At 42.5% G+C, this 25,542-nt stretch overlaps 1 protein-coding gene across 3 annotated transcripts; it reads left to right on the forward strand.

The window, feature by feature from the left end:
- Positions 1 to 14,164: 14,164 nt before the first annotated feature.
- Positions 14,165 to 21,121, forward strand: Dmrt2 (doublesex and mab-3 related transcription factor 2). Of its 3 annotated transcripts, XM_026406457.2 has the most exons (5): positions 14,165 to 14,565; positions 15,337 to 15,898; positions 17,478 to 17,580; positions 19,336 to 19,415; positions 19,789 to 19,874. In XM_026406457.2, exons 2-4 carry the CDS (start codon positions 15,374 to 15,376, stop codon positions 19,377 to 19,379), a joined length of 672 nt encoding a protein of 223 aa, XP_026262242.1. In that variant the 5' UTR covers positions 14,165 to 14,565; positions 15,337 to 15,373; the 3' UTR covers positions 19,380 to 19,415; positions 19,789 to 19,874. The 3 variants fall into 3 exon arrangements, with proteins under 3 accessions (XP_026262242.1, XP_026262241.2, XP_077653960.1); XM_026406456.2 differs by lacking the exon at positions 19,336 to 19,415 and having other exon boundaries at positions 19,789 to 21,121; XM_077797834.1 differs by lacking the exons at positions 14,165 to 14,565; positions 15,337 to 15,898; positions 17,478 to 17,580 and having other exon boundaries at positions 19,339 to 19,415; positions 19,789 to 21,121.
- Positions 21,122 to 25,542: the final 4,421 nt, after the last annotated feature.

Below are 25,542 nucleotides of genomic sequence, written 5' to 3' on the forward strand. Positions count from 1 at the left end.
CACTTATGTTAGCTTATTTTCACTGCAACAAAAATACCTATTAAGAACCATGTAGGGGAGAAAAGATTTATTTGGTTCTCAGTTTCAGTCCATGGTCGGTTGGCTCCATTTCTCTGGGTCTGAGGCGAGTCAGAACATCATGGTGGGAGGGTAGTGGGGCAGCACTGTTCGTGGCAGCCAGGAAGGAGGGAAGAAAAGAGGGGGAAAGGGAGGGAGAGAGAAAGAAGTAGGGTGGGCAGAAAAGAGGGGGTAAGGGAGAGAGAGAGAAAGAAGAAGGATGAAGAAGAGGAGAGAAAGAAGAAGAGATGAAGGAGGAGAAAGGACCAGAGGGAAGATAAATCTGTGGAAGGCACAACTCCGGTGATCTTTCTTCAACCAGGTCTCACCTCCCAGGGGTCTTTCAGCCAGTGATGGATTAATTCAGTGATGAGTTCACAGCCCCCCAAAACCCCATCTCTGAGCACCTGGGACTTTGGGGGACATTCCAGATCTAAACTAATAATCCCACTGTATGCAAAAAAGCCCCTGTCTAGTCTCTTCTTGTCTCTCAGATTCAAGTATTTCTTCAGGGCAGTTATTACTGTTTGACATATTTTGTATTTATTTGTTTATTGTTTGTCTTCTCTCCGCAAGGCCTTTGTTTTGTCCCCAGAGCTTAGAACTGGGTTTAACACATAGTAAGTGCTCAAGAAATGTCTCTTGGGTTAATGAATGAAAGCTCTTTTTGTTTGCAAACTACTGAAATTCACTTAATCAGAAAATATTCATTGACCATGTATTTTCTTCAGGAATTATTGGGAACATGAAGGGTCTTAAAAGAGACCCTAGTTCTTATTAAACTTAAAACCTAATTTTGGAAAAATGATTTACCAAAGTGGTAAAAACAAAATAGCAATAAAAATAACTCAACATAAGAAAGTAATAGAGTATAAAGAGTACAAACATTAAAACAAACCAGAGGGCAGAAAAAGTTTGGTGGGCAGAAAAGGTGTAAAACTTGGCATCTGAGCAAGAGATACAGATTGTGATTGGTGGAGAACTGCAGGATGGAAGGATATAGGAGATGGAGGACAGTAAAGACCTTCAGGAACTTTAGAGGCCATCCAGCCCACTGTGGGTGGGCTTTCATAGGCAGAAGTGGTCAATGAGGTTCTAGATGTCTTTGCAAGCCAAACAGGACTTGGGGCTGGTGACCTTGATTTGGTGGCTTTGGGAGGATGACAGTGTTGGAGGGTGGGCTACAGTGACATTGTTGGTTACTGCAACCTGGCTGATATGCACAGAAAAGCAGGGTATGGAGAGACTCCCTAACAGGGCACCCTATGGAGACAGACCAGGCTGAGGGCCCAGAGACCTAATCATATATCACAGAGAAAACTGGTCTTGAAAATTAACTTGACCACACAGAGGCTGGAACCTCTTCAGTCCTGTTGTTTCTTTATATCTTTCTTCTATTAACATTTAGTCTCTTGGTCATTAGTACTTTTAACCAGGTAGGAAGAATGAAATCTAATCTTTTAAAACCTATTTCAACCTCTATATTAAAATTGGTTTGCAGAGAAGCAGAGACTTGTGTCTAGGGATTTTATAAACACTTAAAAAAACAAACATCATAAACATTTATTTTATAATGGTTGATAGATTTAGTTAAAACAGCCTTCTTGTTTTGCAAATCTGGTTCAAATCACCTACCTATCCCAGTCCCAAACCCACAGAGATAGACAAGGGCTCTGTCCCCTGAAGTAGTTTTGCTATAGTGCTCAGAACTATGTTTTGCTTAGAAACTTCCCCCCTGGCAAGGCATAACAATGGTGTTAAACAGATGTTTCGCTGGTCTCTGAGGCCCTATCAGGTCAATGGGCTACTGTTTATGCCTGTAAGGATTCTTCGTGTCTGTTTGGAGACATGGCCTATTCCCAATCCCAAGTGATAGAGGCAGAGCAGCCTGAGTCTCTGAATTACTTAGCTTGTTACCCTAACAGCCTTCTGTGTGTTCTCCTGTTAACAGTCTCTGTGATTAATATGAATTTAGTTTCTCAAACAATTTAGAATGATTTTAGTTACCACTTGGAATCTTGGGATGCCATCGCATTGGTCTTAAAATTCTCCTTATAAATTCATTGATAAATGGATTTTAAAAACCACCTCATTGCGTACAAAGAAAGGAAGCTTCTTCACTGTTTTTCACTATTGAGGTGATAAGAACAAAATAAGAGTGAAAAGAAATGCATTCGTAGAAATGCCTGCAAAACCCTGTTAGGATCTATTTTCACAGAGGAAATGAGGTTGAGTATTATGTGTAGCTTTTCTTTCCATCCTGATTTTCTGTAAGCAACTGCCCAGTATTTCAACATGACTCTGCTGAAGTTTAATAGGACTGACTTGGATTGAGATTAATTACTTCTTGGGTGGATGGTCCTCCAAATGAAGGGGGTGCTGGGACCAGAGTCTCTGAGGCTGGATATCAAATAACACAGTAGCATAAAGCCAGCAGCATCATGAAATATCCCTTCCCTATCACTCCTGCATAACTCCAGCACGCATGATAAATGACTCTTCACATTCCTTGTTAGAATATTGTCATTTTGAACATTCTTAAAATAATCTACTTTGGCCATCTTTATTTTAGATTTTGCAAACAATTAATAAGACATAGAAATATAAAGATTGGGGCTGGGTTGTGGCTCAGCAGTAGAGCACTCACCTAGCATGTACGAGGCCCTGGGTTCGATCCTCAGCACCACATAAAAATAAACAAATAAAGGTATTGGGTCCAACTACAACTAAAAAATAAATATTAAAAAAATACAAAGATTGGCTGTACTGAGATATCACTCCTAAGACCATATACTCTAGACTTAGTATTTTCCATATAGATTTAATTAGTTTTATACATTTAGGGAAGACTAATTTTATAAGTTAAAGCAAAAGGTACTTTTAAAGAACCTTTACATTCTATTTCTGATTTGTAACAAGTAGGAGAAAATGCTTTTATGCTTTACAAATATACAGACAAAAAGGTGAGGTTAGTCCCATTATGATGTAAATTTATCAAATTTCTAGATGAATTTCCACATTTAAGAATTAACAACTTTCCAGAAAATTCCATGCCTGTATAATGTGAATTTTTTAGTGAATATTCTCAAATTTCTGGATTCTTATTTTATATTTCTGCCTTTTTTTTTCAAATAGAATTGCCTGAAAAACATCAACAAAACCAACAAAAACTTTTCCTGGAGCTGTGATAATGAAATTATAGTGTTTATCTGAACTATCAAATATATAGATTCCCATAGCAATGAGTACTTGTTATGATTCTGGCACTTCAGAGAAATGGAAATAAGTCTGTCACCTAAACATTTAATAAATGTTGAGTCTGTGCTCTAAAATGATTTTTAAGCCACTTTTGCTTTTACTTAGTAACTTCCAAAGGACTTAGGAGTCTTTCTAACTTCAGGCTAAATCCATGGTTCCTTCTCCTCTTTCAATGTTTAATGATCAATGTACACAAACCTAAGTTTAAAAACCAGTGTATGTGTTCACGCTCTCAAATAACTGGGAATTAGTTTTCTCAAACTTTCTTTAAAACAAGGTCACCAGTTGAACTGAGTTTATGCGTGAAAAATTTCACCCCAGAAGGATAATATTTTTGGAAAGGAGTGCAAACAGGAGCTTTGAATGGAAGCGTGTGTGTGTGTGTGTGTGTGTGTGTGTGTGTGTGTGTGTGTGTGTCTGTAAATGGAGGGCAAAAAGGTTGTAATTGACAGGTCCCTTCTGTGGTGCAAAAGATACCATTAGAGTAACATGAAGTTACATTCAATTAGGCTGTTCCTTTACTTGTGTCTTGACAAAAAGGGTTTGAAATTCAGGAACTAGGATCCTGCAACTTAGTAAGGAAAATTAAAATGTGTAAAGGGAGGAAGTTCATTGACTTTAAAATATTTTATCCTCAATAAGAAACAGATAGGAAGACTTTTGAAGAAAAATGTTTTTAAGCAATCCACAGGGACCTATAAAAATTTAAAGAGTTGGAAAACATTATAATGAAACTCTGCATCTGGTTGACATTTAAATAAAGCTGCCAGTGTACAAACTAATTTCAGGACAACAACTCTAGAGACATATTTTTAAGAGAAAGTGTAGAAAAATTTATTTTTTGGCTGAGTAAATCTTAACACCACATGTGAGGGAATCAATATTTCTTACATTATAGGTTTGCCAGACAACACAGAGCATCTGGGAGTACCATAGAGAATACTGTAACTGGGGACTTGATTATGTGCTTTCATGTATTGGATTGCACACAGAGGCCAGATCTAGTTCTTTTGGAAAAGATAAGCCAAGTCTATTGACTCTGTAATGCTTAAGTAGATGAAAGGTAAGTGCACAGATGTCTGTAGGCATTGTGCAAACTGGGATGAAGAAAAACTATAAAAACCAAAAAGCAACAAAAACAATAAGAACCCTGTGTTTTGACATGCTGGGAGGCTGTCTGTTGACATGAATGTGATGGAGTTGAAGAGGTCTCAGGCTGGGATCTTAAGATGTGTTTACTCCTAGACAAAGAGTCAAAGTCTGTGAGTGGGCAGGAGTCTAACACGTTCCTTGTTATAAGCCTGGGGCTGGGGCTGTGGATCCACTCTCTTCTAAAGAAACTAATCTAGGCTCTTAGTGTAACAATCCTAAACCATTTAAAGGAACCATTACTGAGTATTTTAGAGGAAATCTTCCCAGTTGGTTAGAAAATCAGGTTGCACAGAATTCAATTTCTAGTTTCTAGAATCCAGAGCCAGATTCACACTGTTACTAGTGTCTCTGTCGCTAGTCCATTGGCATCAAGTTTGATGCTCAGTTAATGTGTTTCTGTGTTAGATTTTTTGCTGCGGTGATAAAATACCTGAGAAAATCAACTTAAATGAGGAATGATTTATTTTGACTTACGGTTTCAGTTCATGAAAGCCAAGCAGTGGGAAAAGAAAAAAAGAGCAAGTGTGCATGAGTGAGCTACCATGGACAAAATAGTCTCCAAGGGTATGACCTCAAGGACCCACTCCCTTCAACTAGGTCCTACTTCCTGCGGTTCCCCCCACATCCCATTAATAGTCCATTCAACTATGGATCCTTCAGTGGATAAATCCACTGAATCCTTATGATCAATCTGAGTCAGAATCCTTATGATCCAATCACTTCCAAAAAGTCCCACCTTTGAACATTGCCAAATTTGGGCCCAGGCCTTCAACATATGAACCTTTGGGGCACATTCCACACCCAAACTATAGCAATGAGTATCTAGCCCAGTTGGTTTATAGCAAGGTTGTAAATTCTAAAAAGTATTATATCTGAGGTCCTAGTAATTACATCTTACTGGTCTAGTTAAATCTTACCAACTCAATCAATGGGGCTGCAGGTTTTAATAGAAAGAAATGCAGTGAGTCTTCAGAAGTACACTTTTACACAGAGAGGGTGGAAGAGCATTGTGTGTTGACTCTTGACTATTGGATTTATAGATTTTGACTATCCATACATTTATATGGGTATATAGATAGCACCAATATTATTTTATTAGATTCTTTTAACACATCATATACTTGGGCCTATTATTGAACAGTGTTAAAAATGTCCATAATGAAAAGATAAATAAAAGATAGGAAAAGAAAACAGTCCAGTTTATAGTTCCAGATGGACACCAGCCTTAGCTAACTGAGACACAGGAGTGGAAGCCCATCCCTTTCTACACAATAACAGAGTTTCTTTGGAAGAGAAATGAAAAGCACTTGGACCAACCTGTTTATTTGTGAAAGTTTTGTTACCTTGCTGCAGCCCTCCTTCTCTTCAAAGTAACAACATTGCCTTTGCAATGCTTCCACAGGATAAAGAAGTGTACATGGACATTTGAAATCCTGTTCCCTATTGGCCACAGGGAGACAAGGCAGAGGATTTTTGTTTGGCTGATGAAGGAACATAATGGCAACTTCATGTGAGAGACACGCATTGTTTGAACAATCTTTAGTCAAACAGCACCTGTATTTCCCTGTGTGGGAGCAAGGAAAAATAATATTTTCATTATACAAATGAGGAAACTGTGGCTTACAGAGGTTAAGTGAATTGTGCAGACCTGGTTTTTGGTCTCCTATGTCTTCAGAGCTTAGGCTGGTCTGCACAGCTCTCTGTAAGTTGTGTCTTATACAGATTTGTCTTTGGGTCATTTCCCACCACTAGGCTTCTTCACTGGTTATAAAGTGAAATTCTGAAAGTCTGTTTCCCACTCTCTGCTTCTCAGGACAGTTTCTGTGTGGACTTACAGAGTTGCAGCAGGAATGGAGGATGCAGGTGGGGGAGGACTGAGGAGCAAGCCAGTGAGGTAATATGGGGTACAGACCATTCTGAGAAGACAGCCTGCTGAATTTGTGTGTCCAGGGAGGTGGAGTTAACTTCTTCTGGAAAAACAAAACAAAACAAAACAAAACAAAACAAAACAAACAAACAAACAAACCAAAAAACCTGGAGCTGGGTAGGTTGGGGATAGGTTTCATGTGAAGCAGCTGGGACCAAAGTTCCTTTTCCTAAGGGTGCTCTAGCTAATTCCTACTGGGAAGCACCTTAAAATGGTATGGCTTTGAATTTAGATATGGGTTTGGTTATTCCCAGCCCTGTGCTCTAAACAGATAGCCTCCGGAAACAGTTTTCTTAACTGTGAAATAAAGAGTTGTGTAGAATCAATAACATCAAGCTGGAAGAGTCTGGCACAGAATATGAGCATTCCAAAATAATTGTGATTCCTTCTTCCTCTTTTCTTCCTTGGCAAAGCCATCGCAAAAATCAATACAAGAAGTGGCCCTCTCCATTCTTCAAAGGGGATGCATCCAGGCTGGAAGAGCAGTGATCTGAGCCCCCAAAGTAGAAGACTTCACACACTTTTCTCTTCCTTCACCGACCATCCTCCAAACTTCAAAATCTGTCGATCACTGTTCCTCACTATTGGCGGTCTCTGGAAAAGAGGGAGCGCGGGGGCGAGTGCGGTTCGGTTCGGTTCCTAAGACAGTTGGATCCCGGGCTGCTGGGTCTTCTGTTGGCTTATTGAGCGCGGGTCTACGCCCCCGCTCCACAGCGCCCCCGCGTGGCCTCCTCCTTCTGGGCGGCGGCCCCTGATTTCGGGGAAGCTTAGACTTGGAGTCGCGACCCACCGCGGGGGTCCCAGGCGTTGGGCAAGGCTATCCGCTGGGGACCACTAGAAACTGGAGGGGGATCAAAGCATTCTTGTGGAGCCCCAAGCGCCTGAGGTTGCAGTTTTGTTAGCCTGGCTTCACCTCGTCAATAAATTTTCTGCAGAAGAAGGGGCAGGAGTCGGAGGGCTCAGGGGCTCTTGGTGGCCTGGAGAAGGAGCCAGGAGTTTGTTGCACCTGCGCCCCCGCGGCGTTAAATCAGTGTGAAGCAAGTGACATCTCCCCCTTTTCCCACTCCCTTCCAACGGCTCATCTCCTTCAGAACACCCGCCTGCTTTCTGGGGTCAGCGTTTTCAAAGAGATTTCCTCCAGCACTTAAAGTTTATGTAGCGCCTCCTTGTAAGGGGCTGGAGCTCAGCTGGCTGGCGTAGGTCTGTCCCTGCACACCCCGCTCCGCTCCCTACGATCCCCAGGGGAAAACACTCACGCAAGTCTTTTGTATTTTCTGCACCCCACCTAGAAGCGTTTTAAAAAATACAGGAAAGGACTTTAGAGATAATTCGGTTCCACTTTAATCTCTTCATTTTGCAGAAGCTTAAAGGGAGTGATGGTGAGAAAAGTGGTCCAAGGTCAAGGGTTACTTTAGTTGGCAAAACCAGGGGTTGAACAGGATAGCCCCTAGAGAGTTTTTTTTTTTTTTTTTTTTGGCTACTTTTCTTTCCCCCGCCCCTCCCCCTTGCTTATTTCGTGAATGAAAATAATCTTTAGGCAGGTCAAGTACTCTTTAAGGAGGTTCTTCCCCCCCTCCCCCCAACTGGCTACAAGACACTGGATCATTCTGCAGATATTCAGATGTCATGGATACTCACTTGTTACCCAAAGGCAGAACCAAATACGATTGATCCCTTCTTCTTACATACTCCTTACCAGCCCAGCTCCACCATGGTAAATGCCACGGAGCATCTGCTCTGTTCAAGTCTTCCCTCAGACTAAGGAGAAAGTTGAGCATAGGGATATTTCTGGCAGAAACTGGGAGGAACACCTCCTCCCAGCAAGAACACTTTTCAGAGAGACTTCCTGAGATTATGGGCAAAGGAAATACTTTGGGTCTCCCAAGAGCCCAAATATAGACACCACAGAGTGATGAGCATCACTCAGGATGGGGCTAGGGAGGTCTGTTTAATTGGCTTGGTCTTTTTTTTTTTTTTTTTTTTTTTTTGCTTAAAATCCATTCAGGACAGAGCTCATCTAGAAGCCACAGGCCCATTGTGACTGTGAGAACTCTTTTTGTCACTTGAATGAATTCTCCCTAAATTCTAGGGAATTGCATTTTTTTTGTGTGTGAAATTACTCTATAGATAGAATCAATAAGAGAAATATGAAGGAGCAGAAATGTCACCAAAATGTCAAAATCAATGTGAAAGTTTGTTTCTTAGTCTTTTCCCTGTCATATTTTTGTCCTTGGATTTTCTTCATACCCTGGATATTGTGACCTGAGCAAGCAGTCCATGGGACAAGAATTTTAAGATTTGTTATAGCTTCTGATGTTTATGAGAGAAATTAGAAATCATTGAATTTTGTTTTTTAACCTTATAGTCAAGCAATCTGAGGCCCAAGAAGGTGAAAATATTTGCCCAGTGGTCTATACACAAGACAGAAGTTAAAATTTCACCCTAGGACCTGCTCCACCAATATTCTGCTTCTTTCTCCCTCTCTTGACTGCTCTCTACCTGCTGGTTAGACTGTTGGGAAATATGAAGTGTGGATTTGAGAGTGGCTAAAATCTGCCCCTTGAAATGTTAAGCTCCAATAAGGGATAGGAGTAGAAGGTGGAAAGTTTTTAAGGGTAAGGGTTTGAGGCCCCCTAGGGAATGCAAGGAAGCTCTGACACTGTCTGTCTCCTGATGTGGCACCAAGCCACATACCCTCTCAGGGCAACCTTCCACAGGAAGGGCAAAAACTGGGGTGAAACCCAAGTCCCAATACAACGCTGAATCTCTACCTCCCCTGAGGACCATTTGGAATGGGTACTGAGAAGTCAAGGAAGTCTACAATTGCCTCATCTCCTGGCTGCTGTAAGATCCCCAAGTGAATTGAGCCACATTCCCTAGCAGGATGTTGGAAGCTGCCTGGGGGTTGGGGCAGGCAGGCTGGCAGATAGACCCTTCAGATATGCAGAAAGGATTGCTTCACCGTCCATGCATCTGACTCCACATCCCACTGCAAAGAGCCCCTTTAAAAAAAAAAAAAAACTGTATGAAGGCATTGAGCTCCAGGGAAAATAACTGGCCTCCTTGGTCTCCCATAACCACTGTGGAGCTGTGTATCCCTTTATTAAACCCTCCATGAACTCCTCTGAGTCCTTCCATTTGAAAATTCAAGGGCATGGACTAAGAGTGTCCCTTTTGTCTTCAGTATCTCTGGTTTAAATACTGCTCCCCACGGAGGAGATGAGAGCCCAGTTCTGTGCGTTGTCTTTACTTTTGGACATGCAGAGAAAGAGAGAATTCTAGCAGCCTAGTGGAGAACAGTTATCTCCCCCAAGTTCCTTTCCCTCACCTCCACCCCCACTGATTGTGACAGGTCGTATATTTGATTACACAAAATAAATTGGGAAATCATATCTCTGCAGTCCCATCTGGGATTATTTATTTCGCTGCATCCACAGCCGGTCAAAGTCGTGAGACTGTACAATGCTAAGAGAAGCTTTCCACGAGAGGAGGTGGATTCGAGGTCATCTTTGGAGAAATTAGAGCCATAACTAGCCACAGAAAGGTCCTTCTACAAGATGCCCAGAAGTTTCTAAACATCAGTCACCACCCCTGGCTCTGCGGCAGGTTGATTTAGCACGGCATCTGAGCTGGTGGGAGAAAGGGGGGAGGATTCCCACCAGCCGCTTTCTGCGTCTCGGAGGCCAGAGAGTCTGGGCAGTTGGGCGGAGTCCGGAGGAAATCAGGACTTGAATTTCCCCCAGTCTGGAGCTCTGTATGGGCCAGTTGGTTGAGATGAAATGATAACAATAATATAAATAACTCTCAAGTACTGAATGCTCAGCATGGGCGAGTCACCCTGTCAGGTTGCCAAGTACTCTAAGGCTAATTCTATTTTGCAGTTGAGGAAGGGGAGGCACAGAGAAAGGTTAAGGATCCTTCTTAGCATCCCCTGGGCCAAGGAGTGGCTCCGACATCTGGGCTCTGAGTTTCCCGCGCGGAGGCGCAGAGCCCTGGCTGGAAATCCGCAGAGCGCAAGCCCAACTCCTGGCAGCCGGGGCCCCATGAAAGGCATAAGCACGCTGGAGTGGGGCAGAGGGGCCGCGGCTCCAAGGCCAGTCCGGAGATGTTGGATGAGTGAGTGGGAGACAGTTTGAAACGCACTTCCTCCTTTTATTTAATTTACTATTAGTTTTTATTTTTGGAGAGGTGTTTGGAGAAAAGGAAAAAAAAAAAGTCACACCAAGAAAAGAAAAAGAACTCTGCTCCCTCCTGATTTTTTTTTTTTTTTTAATTCGGGTTTCCTTGCTTGTCTTGCTAAAGGGGTTCTCACCAGATGGGAAGGGGTGCAGATCAAGAGAGTTGGGGGGAGGAAGAGGGGAGCATGGGGGAACCCCACCCCTCTCACCGCCTCACAGAGATCCACTCACTGAATCAACTGAGGTGCCTGTGCTTGGTAATTTGCAAGAGGGACTCTGAACTGTATGTTGTAATATAGTGTCGGTTTACAAGCCAAAAGCACTTCACTGAACACATCATTGGTCTCCCCTTGGCCCCTTTTAAGAAAGAGACCTCTAGAGCAGAGCCGAGTCCTTTTGTCCCTTTTGTCTCCTCCTTTCAGTCAAGCTCCAGGAAGCATTCAGCAACCTGGCTCTCCATAGGCTGCAAGTGCTGTCACCTCATGAAGAAAGGAATGTCTATAATGGAGCTAGAACTCAAGACATTCTAGCCTCTTTATTACCCAGTCTTTACAAGGAGCCAGGCCAAGAAAGGGCACCCTTCCCATTTTGCAGATGAGGCAACTGAGGAGTGAAAGAATAACTGACTAGGGTCGCACAGACAATGGAACAACAAGCTGGAGCTCAAGCTCTCTGCCTATTTCTTCTGAGAATTTAGTTTACTAGCCAGTTTGCATAACTGTGGATTCCTTTCATAGTCCAATCAAAAGTATTATAATTTTCCCCCAAGGAAGAGGCACATAATTTCCAATTCAGTATGGTGGCTTCTCAACATCCTGAAGTTCTTCCCAGGAAAAATCCTCTCCCACCTCCCCCACAGCATTTCACTTCCCAGAGATTAGTGGGAGAGGGGTTCTCTGGAGGCATTCAGGGAAGGAGGATGGAGTGTAATCCAACAGGATCATGATTACAGCTGCTTGCCCCCAAGTGAAACAGATGGGGGTGTAGGGAAGGAAGGACAGGCTGGTAGGGGGATAGGTGGACAGCCGGGCGCTCTTTTGCAGATTCTTGCTGAGGAGTTGAGGGAGTGCTGGCAGGAAATGTTCTTGGGTCCATCCACCTGGAAGCCACCAGTCTAGCTCCTCCAGGAAGCTCTAGTAATTTGCTTTCCCTACTTCTGAGCCCCATGAAGTAGACACAGGGGGAAAGGCTAGCCCCATCTCAGCCAGAACATTCCCAGGGACTTGTCCTCTTTTTCTTTCCAAGTCCCAGGTGTCAACTCCACTGTTCTAGGCTTCCCCAACCCCAATCCCATCTCCCCTCTTGAGTTCAATTGTCTCGGTTTATTGTTTTCTCACTATATAGTTTTTAGAGCTTGAACTAGTTCAAGGGCTGCTCACCTAGTAGTTTACTTTCAGTTTAGGAAACAGTCTTTCCTTCTGTTCTCTCCCTTCTTGCACTGTCCCACTTCCCCTCAGTGTAGTTACCCAAAGGTAGCAAGTCTTTTTTCTGGACTTTGTTAACATTAATTTTAAATGCGGGTTAATGATTTCATCTTGACCTGCATGCTTGGGCTTAAAAGCAATAAATAAAATAAAAGCTCAGTTTGCCAACCCCTGCACATACAATCTGCTCCGGTGGTGGAAGTATATAGTTTGCTTGCAACAGGTCTGTGGGGCAGAAACACGGAAATGCCTGTTTTTAAAGACAGAAATGTGGATAGCACAAGGAGATATGGAAAAAACGAGAATGACTTGATAAGCAAACAAACAAAAAAAGTTTCATGTTATATTACAAGGGTGCCACTCCTAACTCCAAGTGGTAAACTCAGAAGTGGTGCAGGGAAGTAAACAAAACAAAAACCGAACAAACAAGGATGCACTGGCAAACACACTGGGGACTCCTCAGCAGAAGTTTCTGAGACTTCAGAGCAGAGGCCAAAGTAGGACCAAAGTGCTTAAGCCAATCCTTGACTCTCCCCTGGATCTCTGGGTGACCCAGGACTCATTTCTGAACTTAGGTTCATCACTGGAAGAACAGGGATAATAACACATTTTTGCTGTGGTCAAGAATTCACACGCTCCAGCAGAGGTGTAAAAAAAAAAAAAAAAAAAAAGCCCTTTAAAGAGATACACAAAAGGTAAAACTCATTGGTGTTTATTAGGTGGTTCCAAGGAAAGGGCTGGAAGGTTCCTGTGATCTTTTGTTTCCTGTCCTAACAGGCTTGCACCGCTCCCAAATTAGTCTCAGAGAGACTCCTAGAGAGATTAAAATATCTCAAGGAATAAGTCTCCTTGAGCATCGCCAGCAGCGCTGGGGAAAAGCACCAGCACAAATGGGAATCTAGTGCCTGGTGGACAGGGAAGAACTTAACATCACCAAAGGCACGGGGATACCTGCCTTTCCAACTGTCCGCATTAGTTTCAGTCTTTCCTAAACAGCCTTTGTTCCCACTTCTCTGAGCCCGATTAACTTCTAACATTCTGATAGAATCATAGAAAAGTAATGTTAGAAGCAGTTCAGCAATTTACTTCACCCAACAAATTTTTATTGTCAGTCTACTATGTATGTGCTCAGTACAAGGACATCGAATTTCTTAATCTGTTTCCTACACCGATCCTACTTGAGAGGGCTTGACTAAAGATGAAACGAGAAAAGCTTCTATGTAATTTTAAATATTTGGCTAAAAAATGGGATGCAGCATTGAAATAGTTTATTAATTCTTTCGATTTGTTGGAAATTTAATTTTCTTTTAGACATTTTTATGGAGGATTTTTTGAGGGAGACGGAAGAAAGTTTTTTTTAAAAAAAATACATTCCTGCATACAAAGGAATTCTTTTTTTTTTAGAACTTTGTTTAAATGCATTCTTAGAAGGACTCTACTGTATTTCTTAGAGGCGTGCATTTCCATTCTCTCCAAAATTAATTGTAATAGCTATTGAAAGCAGAAAAAAAAAAAACTTGTAGTTGAGTTGGCCACCTGCCTAACAAACTCTATGAAAGTTAATGAACTATTTTGCATTCCTGAGGAGGAGCAGCGCTACCCACAAAACACCCACAAGTATTTGTACGTTAACTAGGCTCCAGGGTGCAAGATAACCGTTAATTTACTAGTGCAGGAGAAAAAAAGGATGACGCTGCGCTCCCGATTTCAGTGGCCTTATCTCCGCGCCCAACTTTGGTCAGTGATTGAGTCGCAGAAATACTGGAGATGCTGATAATGCAGAGACCAACGCTAGCTTTTTCTATCTCTTATTTTTTACCTTCTGTTGTGGACAACGCGATTCGTAACAGGGTGTCTCTGCCCATTTCCTAGTCGGTGAGATCAATGGCGATTTCTTCCCCGCAGGTGTCCGCACACTTCAGATTTAGCTGCGGGACCAGAGACCCGGCTGCATCGAAGGCCCGGCGGGCCGACTCTGGCTGAGAGTTCTGCAGGGAGGAGCGCCTCTACCGCACGGAGGAGGAGGGCGCCGGGTCGGCGAGCTTTGACCAATTAGCTTGCACACCGCCTGACATCCGGCCAATCAGAGGGCTCGAAGCTCCGGGACCAGAGTGGATAATACAAGGAAGGGGAGCCGAGGCTGGAGACTGAAACGAGTGGCTCCGAGCAGAACGCAGCTGCTGGCGTCCGCTCCCAGATCCGGAGACCTGAGCCGAGCCGGGGCTGTCCGACCTTTCCCCACCCAGCTTGGGTCAGAGGAAGCCGAAAGTGGTCTCAGGGAAGTGAAACGCCCGAGGGTGCAGAGGACCGAACACAAGTTCGCTGAGTTCGGGATGTGCCGGGCGAGGTTGCTGAGGACTTGACTCCCCTCATCCCCTCTCATCTCTCATCCTTCCCCACTATCCAGTGGGCTCTGAGCCTCCAGCAATCAGCACACTCCCACCCCCGATTTCTTGGCAAGGGGTGCAACCCTGATTTCTCCTTGTATGCACATCCTGCAGCTTGAGAACCAGATCTCCAAGCTGGATATCTTTTGACTCGGCTGATAGCCCGGGGCCTCAAAGTCTTGGTGAGTGTTGTGATGCCGCTTGGGGTGTCAGGGAGGGCTGAGTCATCTTTCCTTATCTTTGCTGTTTTACTTGGATGCCTTGTTCTAAAGATATAGACCAAGCCCTATGCACACAGAACCCGGTGCGGTCCAAGTACTATTGATGCTAGAAGGCATCTGCATCTTTATTTCCGTTGTCTCTCTGGAGCTCTAATGACAGCATAATGTTGATTTTCAACTGAGTATTTGCGGGGTAGGGGAGTGATGAAAGGATCTCTTCAAGTCCACAGAGGAGTACTTGTGGTGTTGTAGGTTGATGAAAGACATTTGGGAAGCATGGAGTGGTAGATCTGAAGGGTTCTTTGTAATCAAAAGAAAACTAATTATTCCATCAATGTTCTTATATTCACTATGGCCATGCTTGTAGGGTATGGGAAAGCTTGACAAGTGGCCTAAATTGGCCTAGTTGGACACAATACATACGTGGTTGGAGTCAGTGAATTATTCAGGGACTTACTTATGCAGAAAGTCATATTAAGCCAAAGAGGGTCACTGTGAAAGGTCGGGTGCTCACAGAGTACTTGGAATTAACAAAATATAATCCTTGCTGGTTGCAGATCCCTGGGACCCCTAGAGATAACAAGACAGACATGTGAGAGACATGTAGAGGACAGGGTACATTAAGGCGATAGGTTGGCAGACAAAAAACTGTAAACCTGAAACTCAGGAAAATCTCAGGGATGGTCCCTGATGGCCGCAGGTGGGTTTTTGGGCTTATTTGTGTCTCCCCAGAGTGTGCGCAGCTGAGCCAAGCGAGGCACCGCGCGCAATGGCCGACCGGCAGGCAGGCCCAGGGGCCGGGGACTGGGAGATTGACGTGGAGAGCCTGGAGATGGAGGAGGACTGCTGCGGGGCACCGCCAACAACGCCGCCCGGGCCCAGCCCGTCACCCGCGGACGGGGATGGCGAGGACGATGAGGAAGATGATGAGGAGGACGACGACGCGGAAGAAGAGGGCGACGGCGAGGAGGCTGGGGCGTCCCCGGGGGTGCCGGGCCAGTCGGAACTGCACCGGGGACTGCTGCCCCGGCCGCCCCCGGCGCCTCAGGCCCTTCCAGTCCCTGCCAGGGCAGTAGAACGCGGCGCGAACGCGGGCGGCAGTGTGGAACCGCGTAAGCTGAGCCGCACGCCCAAGTGCGCGCGCTGCCGAAACCACGGCGTGGTGTCCTGTCTCAAGGGCCACAAGCGATTCTGCCGCTGGCGAGATTGCCAGTGCGCCAACTGCCTGCTGGTGGTGGAGCGCCAGCGCGTCATGGCCGCCCAGGTGGCGCTCCGGAGGCAGCAGGCCACTGAGGTGCGTACCCACCAGACCCGGGGCGCGCTTCCCCTGTGCGTCTCGGGCCACGATAAAAATCTTGTTCGAAAGGGACACGACACTTCCTCGGTGTTGGCCCAGGGCGTCGGGGCGCCGGGCTCTTCTGCGGAAGGGTGATGGGGACAACTCTGCTCACATTGGTCTGTAGGATTGGGAAGGAGGTAGGGATAGCGCCGGTCATCACTGAGAAACTTGGGGTAAAAGAAAATTTTTGTATTAAGAAGGAAGAAGACATAGAGATAAATATAGACACCTTGAAAATAATTAGGCCCATTTGAATCATTATGAGAAAATCGTTTCATTTTTGTTTTTTACATTTTAAAGTTAATTTTGGTGATGTTCTGGCGAGGGAGGGGGAAGAGAGTGGTTGTCACGCGGAACAATTCTTCGTGTACTCCTAGTGCGCATAGCCTAGAGGAATAATACACATAGCAAGCTGTGCGTGCGGGTAGTGCTTCCACTGTTAATTAGCTTTTGGAAAGAGCTTGCTACGCGGGTTACAGAAGAGACGAAAGGTGCTTGGGAAGTTAGATGCCCGCAGCTACTGTTTATGCAAACTGCCAAAGAACCAGAGCGGCCTCCCACCACTGCGGCTCCGGTTTTGAGGACAGCCAGTGTTATCTTCAGGGTCCCTGCATTTGGAATGCTCAGCCTGAGCGAGGCCTTCCCCAGCTTTTTGACACCTCCTCACCCCAGAGCCTGTGCAGGAAATCCAACCTACTATTCGCATGCTAGGCAAGCGTTCTACCGCTGTGCTACATCCTCAGCCCATAGGAGAAATTTATTTTACTTTTTTGGTGGAGAGGGACTGGCAAGTGGGACATCATACATACCAAAGCCAGTCAGGACCACCATGGGGTTCGATCATTCCGGTGTTGGGCATGGTTCATCACGGGCCCTCCATTCCTGTACTTCCCTGCCGCCCACTGGATTGGATGCGGGCGTGGAAGGGCTTGGAATCTCACTGACTTGATGGTGACCTGAGGGCTGAGTGAGAGGGTACCCTTATCTTATCTCCTCAGCGGCCTCCAAAAGTTTTGGGAGCTTTCAAGGGCACCCCAGTTGCCCAGTGAACAAAATGGCATTTACAACCAGACTCTGGAAATTCTGACTTTCCTCAGCACTACCCAGCACTCCACCCCTCCTACCCTATTTCTCAGAGAAACTCATCCCGCATTATTGCCCAATCCTGTCCCTGGGCCCACTGGGTGCGCAGAATACTCTTCAAGCAGGGCTCCTACTGTCTCTTCACTATGGATTTCACCTCCCCTCACTTCTGGTCACAGGTATTCTTTGGGGTGAGTCTGTGAGTGATTCTGGTAGATTTCTGGAGTCCTGCTCACCAGTTGTCGGTTTCAGAGATAGCCTCCACCTCCTTGCCTAGGGGTGCTGATATTAATTTGTTTGGAATCTTTTTTTTTAAAAAAAACCATGGGATGACAAAATAAATATATTCAGGCTGGTAAGGGTTTCTAAATGCCTTTCTGATACCCCTTCCCTCTCCCTTCTCTTTCTCACAAAATCTTTCAGGGTATTATTTTGTTTCTTGTGTTTACAGGACAAGAAGGGGCTTTCCGGGAAACAGAATAATTTTGAACGCAAAGCAGTGTACCAGAGGCAAGTTAGGGCACCTAGTTTGCTGGCCAAAAGCATTTTAGAAGGTAAAGTAATGCCAAATTATCCTTCAACTTTTTAAACCAAGTTGAGTGACTCTCATTGCTCAGGCATATGACATATTTATTAACCTCTGCAGGAGCTATCTGAGAAGACACTTTTTACTAGTAAGTTTTCCTCTAGGAAGGAAACCAGGATATAGAAAAATAAATCTAGTGTACCTGCCAAGGTTTTTAGTCACCATCAGTTTAATAATCCTAATAATTTTGTCATCTGCTTAATAGTTAATGGTTAAGATAGAAGACATGAAATTGTAACAGTGTGAGAGGGATGTACAAAGACATACCACCAAGTGATCCTGGGGGCAGATGTTTTGCAAAGAAAGAAATTCTCTTTTTCTGTGCGTGCACGTATATATATATATATATATATATATATATATATATATATATACACACACACACACACACACACACACACACACACACACATATACTTTCTTTAGTTGTAGCAGGAGCTAAATGTACAGAGTGAGTTTAACAGCTACCCATGGACAATAAGGACCTCTAGTCTGGGTCTCAACATCAGATTCCACCACTTTTCAATGTGCAATTTTCCTTTCTAGGTATATTGGTAATATTCCACACTTCATTTTCTTGTCTTTGATGGTCAAGATTGTAGAATCTAAAAAAGATTTTGAATCAAACAATTAGAGTAGAGGTTTAAACTAAGTAGAGTGAAATCTGTAACTCTTGTCAGGCTTTCATTCTGTCTAAAGCCTAACGATATGTTAATTTAAAAAATATTGCTTGTTTTAAAAAATTCTTTATTTGGATATGAAATTTATCTTTTGACATGCTAAGCAATACCATGACTATCTTTCGCCATTTTCTATATACTTTCTTTAAATTTAACTATATATTACCTTATATTTTGCTTCTTCATAAAATTCTCCTTGAAAAGTTGATTTGTTTTTCTTGAGGTAGATATTTGAGTTCTGCATTTTTTTGTGTAACTTCTGAATTTGGTTGGTTCTGGATAAGTTTTAAAGTTTGTTCCTGTCTCACCCTGTGTTGTGCACTTCTGACCTTAGAGCGGGTTCTCATGAATTAAGTATGAATTTGGTAAACAGATGTATACAAACCATAGGGAGGAGCACGTTGGTAAATTGAAATTTTGCCAAAGCAACTTGAGAAGTTTGAGGACTTACATGGAATAGTAAATTTAAGTAAATAACTTCCTGGCAAACACTTGGCATAGAAATGGAAACATTAATTTTCAAATTTTATTTTATTTGCAAATGAGTATGATGGGTTTGTCACTATGTAAACACTAATATCACAATGGATTCTTCAAACAAACTTGATAGTGGTGTCTGAGGATGATGAAATGCTCAAATGTTTTATGCTATCAGGAATTCTATTTATATTATACTAATCTTTGTTTTTGACTTTGTCTTTCTTCACGTAATATGCAATAGCTTAATCTGTGTTCTAATGATAACTTGTTCACCTGTTTTGGTATCTGGCCAACCTTATTGGAGCTTGGGAAAAAATGCTTTAAACCTATTATTTTCAGTATAGCAGGGGATATTGCTCCCTCCCCCCTCATTTTGTTTTGTTTTGCTTTATTTATACTCGTAGTCAGGGGAAGGCATGATTAAATTGTTCACTGCAAAGCGTGTTGGGCTAGTTAACAGCTCTTTTCAATTTTCTATGCTTCTCTGTTTTCTTAAGTCTTTTTTTTTTCTTTCTCTCCTCACTAATGTCCTTTAACTTTCTTTCTTTCTCTTTTTTTCCTAGTTCTCCTTGGATTATTCTACAACTGTATCAATGTGTACATATGAGTCATCTTTAGAAAATAAAAGTGACATCAGCTCTAGGTATAGCTATCTTTTTTAATAGTGAAAAAAGGTGACATGGAAAATAAAATACTGAAGCCAGATGGTCAGCTTTGTCTCTTACTATGCAGGGATCTGGGAAGAATATTAAAATCTCAGTTAATAATGTACACTTGTCAAAGAAAACAAACCTATACCAACAAAACAACAGTAATGAAAAATTGTAATATGAATATCCTTTTCCCAAAGAGACCCATTTGAAATCGAACCTATAGTTTTGCTTTCTGTATAAGAATATTAGTGACATAGAGATAGTTGTTCTGCTGGTTTGTGGTGTTTCTTTTGCCTTCTGGATTTTCAGAATTTTCTTTCCTAGTTGTTAATCTCTACCCTGTGCACTGTTTGCTTATTTTAGGCTATCGCCCCATAACAGCGGAGACCTACCTAGGAGGCACCCTACCTCTACCTCCCCCAGTTAGTGACAGGATGAGGAAAAGAAGGGCCTTTGCTGACAAAGAGTTGGAGAACATTATGCTGGAGAGAGAATATAAAGAGAGGGAGATGCTGGAAACTTCCCAAGCTGCTGCCTTGTTCCTGCCCAACCGCATGGTGCCTGGACCTGAATACAACTCCTACAAAAGTGCCTACAGCCCCACCCCAGGGGAACCGCCCAACAAGGACTTCTGCAATTTTTTGCCCACCTGCCTTGATCTCACCATGCAGTATTCAGGGTCTGGGAATATGGAACTAATTTCTTCTAATGTCAGTGTGGCCACGACATATAGACAGTACCCCCTGTCCTCCCGATTTTTAGTTTGGCCCAAGTGTGGCCCCATTAGTGACACTCTCCTCTACCAGCAATGCCTGCTAAATGCTACCACCTCAGTTCAAGCCCTGAAACCTGGGGCCAGCTGGGACCTGAAGGGAGCACGGGTTCAGGATGGACTCAGTGCAGAACACGACATGATGCCACCCAAACTGGAGGGTTCCCTTGTGCTGCCACACACGCCCGAGGTCCAGACCTCTAGAAGTGACCTTCAGGGTCACCAGGTTGTCCCAGAGAGGTCTGCCTTCTCCCCACCCCAACGGAATTTCTCTCCCATTGTTGATGTGGACTCCCTGGCAGCTCAAGGGCACGTCTTAACCAAGATCAGCAAAGAAAACAGCAGGCACCCTCTGCCACTTAAACATAATCCATTCCATTCATTATTCCAGCAAACGCTTAATGACAAATCAGGTCCTGAGTTGAAAACACCATTTGTCAAAGAGGCCTTTGAAGAGACCCCAAAGAAACACAGAGAATGTTTGGTCAAGGAGAGCCAGAAGTACACATTGACAATAGATAGGTGCGCAAAGGACCTTTTTGTAGCTAAACAGGTTGGAACAAAACTCTCAGTGAATGAACCGCTGTCATTTTCTGTTGAGTCTATTCTCAAGAGGCCTTCGTCTGCCATCACTCATGTGTCTCAGTGAAAGGCTGCTTAAGTGGAAAGCTGGATTTTCTGCAATCTCAGTCCTTGCCATGTGCTTTTTTTTTTTTTTAAAGTTAAAATGTTTGTGTAAAGAAATTTCTAATGTAAGTGATGATGATTTCTAAAAATTCTATATATTCATATGCATGTACCTTTTCTTAACACATAAATATATTTAAACTTAAAGATGGACATTGCTTAATGTGCAAATTGTAAAGTTCTGTGCTTTACACAGCATTTCATAAAGCAATAAAGTTGACACTATCTTTTAAAAGACCCAATGTTTGCTGAAGCAAATAGCTGTTTCTGCCTAAATGAAAAAGCGACTGTTTATGAAATGTGTTCTTTATTTTTCTATGTTTCTATGTATTTTCCAGTGCTCTTACTGATCACTGGGCCCCCAGGAAAACTCTTACAATGCATTAGCTTTGCACGTTTTTTTTTTTTTTTTTTTTTTTTGTGTGTGTGTGTGTGTGTGTGTGCTGGTGGGGAAGGATCCTTGAACATGCCAGGCTAAAGTTCAGCTCACTGAACTTCATCTCCAAACCTAGCTTTGTGTTTTGAAGGGCATATAAGTTTAGCTGTACAAGACAGGACAAAATAACTTTAAGGAGAGTGTTAGGGCTGTTTGCATTTTTTCATGTTCATAGAATAGTAATTTCATATAGTTGATTAATTTGAAGGAAAATTTGAAGGAAATTAATTTGAAGGAAAATCAAGTGTAACGTCTCATCTCTGTGACGGTGCGGGTTCTTGGAATGGATTTCTTTTAACTGGGTCTTGGTTTCTCTGCTATGGCTGGTGTGTGAGAGCCCTCAATCCTCCTTTTCAGGAAAGAAACATCTATTTGAACATTTCTGGTTCCTTTGAACAGTCTATGATTGCAGGTCACTAGGGGGCCACAAGGCAGATTCTCTTGTTGGGTGCCATCAGTTCAGCCCATGGTGGTGCCAAACCTCTTCTCGGCTCTTGTGTTAGTCTACTGTTTGAGAAAGGTTGGTGATAATGGGCATATAGAGTCAGGCTCAGGCACAACTCAGCTGCTCCCTGGGTACCAGCTTTATGCCTTTGCATTGACACCAGTGTCACAGGATTTCGGTGTAATTTTCTTCTGACATACAAACATTGTCTATTTCAGTTGCTTCAGCTGACAGTTGCTGAAGCCTGCAGATGTTTATCACAGCATGAGGGTGGCTTCTCGAGTCTTACACTTTTTCTTCTTTGTTTTATGTTCCTTGTTACCCTCTTGTTTTTCTCAACAAAATGTTAACTAATGTTACTCGTTTTATCATGAGTGATGAAAGAAGAAAAGACATTTATAAGAGTATTAAATTCATCCTTTAAGATCTCACCTGTGGATCCTAAATCAAGTTCTAAGATATCTTAGTCATCTCAGTATACAAAGCAAAGAGCCAAATATCTCACCTTTATTGTTGTACGAGGCAGGCCTGGGTAACAAGAACACTGAAGTGGAGGAGGGGTGGGGTGTGGAGTGTGCCAAGTGCTCAGCAGTTTAAAGATTTTATTTCTTGCTCTTGAAAACACATAAAATTATTTAAATATGATTTTGCTACTGATGAGCTCACGTAAACCTCTAGGGGTTCTCTGACTTGTTGCTTAAAATTAGCATCAATTTCAAAAACAACAAACCAACCGTTAAGTTGATTTTCAGTCTGTACTTGTAAAATAATATGCAGTTTTGTTGAGTCAATTTTATTTATTTTTACTATTGCAAATGCCAGAATGAAGGGACCATTGCCAGAGGAGAGAAAATGAAAGCAGACTGAGATTCCAATAACTGTTGAAGATTATCATTAAGTGGAAAAGTGTTTTCCAGCCAAGTATGCTCTGGTGTTAGAGAATCTAACTCCAATTTCCCCTCCTGGTCATCTCTGCTCTATCTATATAGTCCCTCATTTTTCGACAAAAACTGGACATTTATTTTTTGTGTCAAATGTTAAATGTAAGCAGTATTGAATCACACTGATTCAGAGGGAATGAGGAGAAACACATTAGAATAAGACCACATTAGAGGCTGGGGTTGTGGCTCAGTGGTAGAGTGCTTGCCTCACATGTGTGAAGCACTGGGTTCAATTCTCAGCACCACATATAAATAAATGAATAAAATGAAGGTCTGTCAACACTAAAAAGTATTAAAAAAAGAAAAAAGAATAAGACCACATTAAAAAAAATCTCAACAAGAAGTCCTTCTTAACCCCAAAATGGATTTTCTCTCTTTCTTACTCCATATTTATATTTTTGAATATTCATATTTGACATTTTTTCCTTTTATATTCGATGAACATATTGGGGCTTCTTTTCTGCTCTGTCTCCATATCATTTCAATCCCATTAAGTGAATCCAGTTGGCTGTGGGTATTAGTGGTTTCTCTCACATTACTAGTGACCAGAATTGTATTGTTGTTGCATGTTTCTGAGGGTCAGTACTTTTCCTGGCACATTTATTGGCACACATGCATTAGTTCTGCTGTAATGATGAGTTCTTAGAATTTCAAACCTACCAAATTTACCATCAGCTGCTTAGTAAGAGCTTTGTACTTGGCTCTGCTTTTTTAAAATCATTTCTCTTCATTGAGAGTGACTCTAGTCTTCAAAGAACACTGTCATTGACATATTAAATCAAACCTGTGGTTCAGTTTAAGCATTTTCTGTGTTAAAGACAAAAAGTGGATTCAGCTTTAATCATTTTTGAGAACATGAAAAATAGTAAAACACGCACATTTTCTTCATCTTAACTCACAGTTAATACAGCTTTAATGACTTACTTTCCTTTCATTTCAACCCTCAAGAGTTATTTTCTTTTTGCTGTGTTTGCAGTTATCATAAGTTTACAACAGTGCTTCTCAAACTTTAGTGGACAACTGAATCCCCTGGGAATCTTGATAAGATGCAGATTCAGATTCCTTGGGCCTGGGTGGGCCTCAGGTTCTGCATTTCTAACAGACTCCCAGATGCTGCTGCTGCTTGTCTTCAGACCATATTCTGAGTAGCAAATGTTTATATTTCTGTTATTTTAATGCACATTTAACAAATCTGCTTAGATTTCAGGTTCTCATGTAATAGTATTAGCATGAATAATTTAATGTATATAAATACTGAAAAAAAAAACCCAACAACACCTCATTTCCCTTTCTCCTAACCCTTTGGTGTCAAGTAGGACAAGACCTAGGCAAAGACATTCAGCACACATGCTTTGCTCCCCTTTTCTCCCCCGAGAGAAGTTGTTTTAATTTGGTTAAAAAATATACTATTTTTACTTGTGAAGTGATAAATACACATAAAACTTACCATCTTAACCATGTTTAAGTTCAGCATTATTAAATACATTCACATTGTTGTGCAGCTATCACATCCATCCATCTGAAGAGCTCTTTTATCTTATAAACGGAAACTCTACCCATTAGCAGTACCTCCCTCCCATCTGGCAACCACTGTTCTACTTTCTCTATGAATTTGACTACTCTAAGTACCTCATCTAAGTGGTTTCATGTAATTGTCTCTTTGATTCTAGCTTATTTTATTTATCACAGTGTTTTCAAGTTTTATTTTATCTTGTAGTATAGGTTTGAATTTCCTTTTTAAGGCTAAATAATATTCCATTACTGGTGTGCACACACATCCACAACATTTTGTTTGTCCATTTTTCTGTTAAAAGATACTTGGGTTGCTTCTAATTTTTGACTATTGTGAATAATGCTGCTGTGAAAATGGTTGTATTGGGCCATTTTCTGTTGCTATAAGAAACACCTAAGGCTGGGTAATGTATAAAGTAAAGAAGTTTAGTTAGCTCACACTTTGGGAGGTTGAAAGTCTAAGATTGGGCAGCCTTAATGCTTCAGCCTCTAAGAGCCTTTTGTCTATTTCACAACATGGAGGATGACATCCTGATGAGATCCTGTGATAGGGAGAGCAGAGTCACACACCAAGAGGGATTCAGGGTCCAAGCTTACTCTTTTCATAACAACTTAGAATGATATTGATTCTTTCTAAAGGTGGTGCCTCCAATGACCCAACCAACTTCTGCTAGGCCCCACCTCTTAAGGTCTCTAACACCTCAAGATCACCACACCGGGGACCAATTTCCCAGCATATAAACTGTGGGGGACACACTCACACTATGTTTAAACTGCAGCAGCATGCAAAGATCTCTTCCACCCAGTCCTCACTGACTACTTCACCTGCTTCTTGTGTTTAGGAACTGAGTTTTCTCAAGTATACTCTCTCTCTCTCTCTCCCAATCTGTCCCTTGTCCCTAGCATGTGGGACATGTCCGCTAAACACTACCATTGTCCAGAGAGGCTCCAGTATCAGTTTTGTACCTTTTAATATGAGTTTAAGGGAGTCTGCACTTAACAGTTTAACTCTGATTGTGTATTGAAAGGCTGTGACTTGTATTAAGACATATCCCAGAATTTCTTAAGCAGTCTCAGAAGCGATAAAGAGCAAGACAATGACTGAAGGTCAAGATCAAGAATAAGGAGAATTCACAATTCCCTGTAGAATAACAAAGATATCACTTCATATCAAAGCTGGGGTTTCAGCAGGGACTAGAGTTATTATAAGCCCACCTGATTTTATTAATTTTAGTTAAATTTTCTTTGTTTCTATTCTAGGTCTTTAGGGGTAGACTCATTTCCATAACTAGTATACAACTTGTGGGTCCACTAGTTCTTGAGA

This window comes from Urocitellus parryii, chromosome 4, assembly GCF_045843805.1.
Source record: "Urocitellus parryii isolate mUroPar1 chromosome 4, mUroPar1.hap1, whole genome shotgun sequence".
Taxonomy (NCBI): Eukaryota; Metazoa; Chordata; class Mammalia; order Rodentia; family Sciuridae; genus Urocitellus; species Urocitellus parryii.